Below are 6,686 nucleotides of genomic sequence, written 5' to 3'. Positions count from 1 at the left end.
CTTTCCTCTTTCCCGCCTCCTCCTCCTTCTCTATTGCCTTGTCCACCCCCGACTCCACATTCTCACTTCCTTCACCATTTCCTTTCTACCCTCCTTCCCTACTTCCTTTCTCCTACAGTCTCCCTCCCTACTCCCACCTTCGACCTCCATACCACTGACTCTCCCCTACATACCAATACCAATGCCTTTATCTTTTCGGAATCGCCCTTAGCGACATTTCTGCTGAAAGTGGTGTTTGATAACTGAGGTCCAGAGCTATCACTACCCACCAAGCCCCAGTGTCTGGGGATCCTCTAAGTAACTATAGGTTTCCTAACTGTCCACAAAGGTTTGCAAATGGGTTCACAAATCTCAAGGTGTAGCTTTTAGTTGACTCCAGCCTCTTTTATTCAATATTGAAGGGATCTTGTGTTATGGAACATCATATCTAGGAACTTTTATTCATTTATATATCTCTGTTTATCTACTCGTTTAGTTTCTTTATTACATGTTTATCTCTTCGTTTGCCAATCCATCAGTTAATCTATTTCTCCTTTTCTATGCTTGTTTTGTTCGTTTATCTATTCTTTTTTTATTATCTTTTTTCCTCATCCTTATCCTCTCTCCTCCTCATCTTCACCTTTCCTCTTTCATCCCCTCCTCATTCTTTCCCATCTCTCCTTCCCACTTGCTTTCCTTCCCCTCTCAGACCTCACTCAACTTGTACATCCTGCTTCCATTCCTTCTCCATACTTACTCGTTCTTCAACCGCCATGATCCTTCTCCTATCTCCTCTACCTTCTCCTCCACCCTCTCCTCGAGCTCCTCCTCTACAGCCTCCACCGCCACCTTCTCTACCCTCTCCACCTCCACCAACCTAACCTAACCCTAATTCCTCCACCTTTATCTCCACCGCCTCGACCTAATCTTCGTCCTCTAATAAGATTACTTAGGAACCTTCTCTTCCTCTCCCTTTCCACGTCCTCATCCTCATCCTCCTCTTCTTCGCTAGTCTCTTCTTCATTCTCGATGTTTCCTCCCCATATATGAATAGAATCGCCTGGTGTCAGTCAGAGTAAATTTGATCGCAGGACGGAAGAGATCAAAATAGTTTGCTCAGTCAGTCAGAAGCTTCGGTTCTTGCTTGAAGCCCACGGCCACGGGTATCCGGCAGCGGCCACCTGGTTGGACCTCAATTTACTCAAAGAAAACGCTTCGTATTTCTGTCTGTACTGTGTCAATGTTGAGCAACGTAAGGTGATTTACTCTATTCTCTGTGGGCCATAGGACGTCCCTTTCCAGACCAGGTCTATGTTGATGTTGAACTGGCTGGTGACCTGAACTAAAACGGGCAGGTGTGAACCTCTGTTTTCTTCTATTCTGTCCCTACTCTCACCACCTGGACCCAAAGTTTCTTTATTCTGTTTTGACTCACTAGATTTTTTTAAGATCGTAAAACTTGCCACAGTCTTGGTATTCCATACCTTGAATTTCTTCAAACTAGGCGAGTACAGCAGTACTTAGTTACAATTCTATGCTACATGATTAACTTTGAAATCTATTTCTACACCAACAAAAACTTGTTAATTTGCGGAAGAAACTTGAAAACAAAGCCTAATTGAGTGTTCATTTTAATTCGACAGAAAGACTTACGACATGACGTCATAAAGAGATACATACGATCCCCACTTGAGCAAACAAACTGAGTCAGTCGACAGCCTTGTACCCTGAGGACGCCATATCGTCAGTTTCCTTTCTAAATTTAACTAACCTGTTCTTATTCAGACCTTAAATCATACGATTTTAGAAAATCTTGGATTCAGATTTCCCTTCCATTGACCACCTTCAGCTTACTGTGTCTACTTTCATTGTCTCTACCATCTCGGTCGGTTCACCTTTCCTACCCAGGCCCGGAAAAACCACTCTCGCTACTTTCTCAAACAGCTGTACTTCAACCGGTTCTGTATGTTGGTTCTGGTAATGACCAAATATTCCAAAAGTCCAAAGAGCTCGAACTTGTTCGTCCCAGAAGTCAGCAATGACTTAGCACTTTTACTTTCTAACCAGTAGTATCGTCGCCATAGATTTGTACGACAAATTATGCAAACAATAGTGGGCACATACCAAGTTACTGAATAAAAAGCAGAAAAGGATCGTAGTGTCAGAACGGGAAAGGGAAGATGGGAATCAAATAAAACCAGAGAGGAGTTAGCATTAAAGTGGTGGCAGCGGTGGGATGAATGTAAAAACATGAAATAGCCTGGCGATATCCATAAATACCTGTAGAGTATGTGTAAACAGAAAGGCGTTTGGAATAACAATAACTCCTTTTGGGTCAGAGGTCACCTCTTTGATTAGATAAGATCCTCTGCTGGAAGTCCAAATTAGATTTGTTTCCTTTATTCTGGCAGCGGCCTAACGATTCTGTGTACGTGATAGAAACCACCTTCGACGGAAGAGTTTGACTTAAAATGTTTTTTGAGCTCGTCATCCTCTTTTTACTTCGTTGTTATTGCTCTGAGTTGCATTGCTTATTTTCGCGCCAAGTAGGTCGCGTTATCAATGATTCAAATGTAAGTTGCAGGTCTTGTAAAACAAATGGAAAGTTTATTACCAAAGTTTATTAACTTCTTAAATTTACAAGGCACAGTATAATGATGCAAAGCGTTCAACAACTGGGTATTTATTGAACGTAAGATAGATGTGTGTATGTGTTGCGCGTGCGAGTGTGTGTGTGTGTGCTTGTGTGCAACCATATGCATACATGCACACACATTTCTGTGTGGAGATATTCTCAAAACGAGAAGAAATCTATACATTTGTGAGTAAGTTCAGATGAGAAAGTGAGCTTAGACCATTGCCCTTGATTGGAAGGCTCTGAAGAAAAAGCCATCCAGTCACGGTAAATTAGATAATCCGTTTGCCACTTCTCTCATAAAAATTAGCCTTTCTAGCTTGACAAAATGCCAGATAGATACCAATTATTTAATGAATGATCTTTTATACATGTTTGAGTATTATCAGAAGTAATAATCCGTATAATTTTTTTAAATAATTAAGTTATGTGAATAGGGCAGGAAAGATTTTCATGGTAACATGGGAAACATTACCAAAAACTATACATACATTTTTAATGAATCAGTACGTGACTGATGCCCTACATTAATTGACATTTTGGGGATAATATATGAAAAAGACTGGGATATATCAGTCAGTGAAATGATATTAAAGTACATATGTTAGGATGACCCCTTACTGAATTAATGAAATTCTTCTGTGAATGTTTGAACAATGATCTGCAAAAATCCTAATCTGGAAACTCAGACAAGCCTGGCAATGCTGTAACTTGTGAAAACTGATTTGATGTAGTCTAGAGCGTCTTTTTACGTTGTATTCATGCCAGGCAAAGTCCAAACAAAACCAGATCAGCTAGATAAAAAAAAAGTATGCCGTCAGAAGGTGCGACAGTTGTTTGGTTCAATATACCACTCCTCACAACGTCATAGTCTTATTTTTTTTTTCCAGAGTGACGTGACCTGCATTTGTTTTGACCCATTTTCGCTGATATCTTAACTTAGTATAGACTCCTCTGCTTCACCTAGTCGAGGGATCTAGATGAGATCGTTCCCATCACCGTAATAGTTCTCGCTGTAAAGAATATTAAGACATTAGACACACGAGCTTGGAAACAGAATCGGAAGGGAAAAAAACGACGCATAGGAAAGGCAAATTTTAAAAAAGTAACTGTATAGGAATGTAAGAAAACAAAACGAGGAATAGATAAGCACAGTTATGAAATGAAAAAAAAAAGAAATCTCTCACTTACCATCCGGGAACATTTAGGGGGGAATCGCAAACGAGACTCAGGTCGTTGAAGACTTGTCCCTCTGGGCAACCGCCTTCCCTTGGCGTTTCTCCACCAAAGCAGATGTAGAAGCTTCTGCAGTCATCCAGCTTAGGGTGAAGTTCGTGGAAAGTCTCGTGTCCGTTAGTAGCGACCTGGTTTACATCTGGGCACTTGAAGCCGTCGGAGAGGGTCACTGAGGAAAAAATCAAAGTTGATAACAATATGGGCTCCAAAAGGAAGGGAAGTAGGAAGCGACATGGATAGATGCTTCTAGTTTATTTCGTCCAAACTCTAGCAGCTGGCAGGTTTTTCTCGGCGTGTAAGTACACTGAGCCTCTAAGATAAACACCTCATGGTTCTTTTTTCACTTCAACAACTTTTGTATATTCTCTTTCAATTATGATCTTGAAAAGAAAGCAGACTTCAAGAACACTAAATACAATAAAGAACTTATGAAGTTGGTCTGATTTTTCCAATCACTGAATATATCAAAAGACATCAAAACTTATCGACAAAGGATTTTATCTAAGAGTTGAAGAAAGCACTCTAACCTTAAGCAAATTTGAGAGCAGGCTGGATGAACAATACCCCAGTTCTCCAGAACCTTAGTTAATACCAAACCCAGAGGTTTGCCTTTGCCCAGGACACTTACCGCGTGTTTGGTGGCATTCAGCTCTGAGTCCGGACCTTTCCCAGACACAGGTTCCGGAGTACTCATCGAAGACTAGGCCGCTGGGGCAGGCGTATTCCGTATCGATACCATTAGCACACTCGTAGTAGGACCTGCAGTTGTGAATATCTTCGTGCTGGAAGATACCGTTCTGGCGGGGGCAGGCAGCAGTGGGCTGTGCAGGCTCTGATGGAGGGGAGGGTCGTAATTCGCAATTAGAGAAATTGAACAAAAAGAAACATCCATTTAGAGAAAAGAACCTATTGGGAACTGAAGAATGACTTCTGCCTAATCAAGGGACTTTTGTAGTCTCAGTGTTTGTTTCCTCTAAGTAATTCAATTGACAATGACTGGGTTTGAGAATGGTATTAGTACCTGAAATTATACCACTGTTAGTAGTACGAGCAGTAACAATACAGATATTGTCGATAATATATTGACAATACCCATGTTGTTATATATATCCCGACAGTTCCCTCGGTAATCGAACCGAGGCCTAGCCGGATACCAAACCATTCCCTTACTGACTGAGTAATAGGAGCTACAAAAGGACTCTAACTTGGAGTCAACCTAATTCCCGAAAAGGAATATATATATGCATATATATATATATATATATATATATATATATATATATATATATATATATATATATATATATATATAATTAATAGTAAAGTCGGTAATTTGAGTGTATTTGTCGTAGGAAAACTCAAAATGATGACAGAGGTACATTGATCTCTTACATTTCGGCTATAAGCCTTCTTCGGAGAAAATGACAGACATGCTCCGTGGATTATGTCTCGCTGGTTGTCTAGACAGTTCAGACAGTTGTCTCGGACAGTCCGCACCATGATCCGCGCTTGCACGTTTTATTTTCTTTGTTTGTTTTGTTTCTGCTTTCCCGGTTGTCTTGGCTAGGTTGACGAATCCTTCCGTGGAGTCTCCCGTGCTGATGTGCATTGCTTCTACTGTTTTCTTTGTTTTTTCTTCCAACTCCCTCAGTAATCACCTCCGTGCAAGCGTGAATCACGATGTGGGCCGCTCAAGACAACCAGAGAGACAAAATCCTTGGAGCATATGAGTATATAAGGCGAGATATATGTCTAACTGTCTTTTTCTCTGATGAAAGCATGTAGCCCAAACTTAAGAGAATAGAATACCACCGCCATCATTCTGAGTTTTCCTACGACGAATATACTCATATACATATATATATGTGTGTGCGTGCATGTGTCTATGTATGTTACTATCTGTCTTCTCAATATAAGAAATCTCACCAAAGGATATGCCTCTTACATCACCTAGTGTACCTACTCAGCCTGTACTGACAGTTCTCACTACTGGTGCTCTAAAGAATAGAAAATCTCCATTCTGTTTTATCCCCTAAGAGAAAAAAGTGGTTGCTGTTGTTTTTTTCTTTGAGTGTATAGAAAAAATATGTAAAGATGAGTGAAAAGGGAGTACTTACGGAGAGTGTAGTTAGGTGGGCACTCCACGAGGAAGGGGTAGGTGCACTGGCCTACTCTGGGGGACTGGGAGTTGTCAAAGACGAGACCATCAGGGCAGAGTTTCTCGACGGACGTGCCTCGGTAGCAATCGTAGTACTTGTCACACTGGACAGGGTCCATGTAGTATCCATCGTCGGGGCATGAGAATTGCTGAGCAGAAACACTGCCTGAAAGTTTGCAGGATGAAAAGAGAAGTCATGTTAATATATTTTGAGTTTTTTGCAGAATGAAGAGATGTGTCGGTATTTTGAAAACCGCGGAATGGAATCTTCTTTTGAATTTTGCCATATTAAGATAGTTTTTAAGTATTTTGAAGTTGATAGGATGAAATAGTTTCTGTCACCATTATGAAGTTTCATAGAAAATTGTTTCAATATTTTGAATTTTGCAGAATGAAAGTTTTTTTTTTTTACAAAAAAAATATACATATCTTAGATTTTATGGGTGGAAAAGTTCATATTTTGAACTGCGTATGACAATTTTACACAAAACGTTTCGTCTCTCTTGTCCTTTTTTTTTTTTTCTCTCTCTCTCTCTCTTCCTTCATCACTCGTCCACTTTCACGCTCTTCTTGGTCCAGACATCATCTACACAACTTTCATTCCCCGAATCTGAATAAAGTTGTCTTGATTTAACCATAATAAAGTCTTCAAGGGATGACGAAATCGTCTTAATGGGC

The 6,686-nt window shown here is 40.3% G+C and overlaps 1 protein-coding gene across 1 annotated transcript in view; it reads right to left on the bottom strand.

Moving 5' to 3' along the window:
- Nucleotides 1–2,582: 2,582 nt before the first annotated feature.
- The window catches only part of obst-A (obstructor-A), a 6,732-nt gene continuing 2,628 nt past the window's right edge, over nucleotides 2,583–6,686 (bottom strand). The window contains exons 2-5 of the mRNA XM_076209771.1: nucleotides 5,968–6,174; nucleotides 4,479–4,682; nucleotides 3,806–4,019; nucleotides 2,583–3,627 (exon numbers count right to left, since the gene is read on the bottom strand). Of these exons, the coding sequence (XP_076065886.1) occupies nucleotides 3,591–3,627; nucleotides 3,806–4,019; nucleotides 4,479–4,682; nucleotides 5,968–6,174 (662 nt within the window). The 3' untranslated portion in view covers nucleotides 2,583–3,590. The remainder of the gene's footprint in view (nucleotides 3,628–3,805; nucleotides 4,020–4,478; nucleotides 4,683–5,967; nucleotides 6,175–6,686) is intronic.

Source organism: Oratosquilla oratoria, chromosome 26, assembly GCF_046742065.1.
Source record: "Oratosquilla oratoria isolate Oo_2021 chromosome 26, ASM4674206v1, whole genome shotgun sequence".
Classification (NCBI taxonomy): Eukaryota; Metazoa; Arthropoda; class Malacostraca; order Stomatopoda; family Squillidae; genus Oratosquilla; species Oratosquilla oratoria.
Note: the sequence above shows the minus strand (reverse complement) of the source record. Positions and strands in the feature narration are given on the sequence as shown.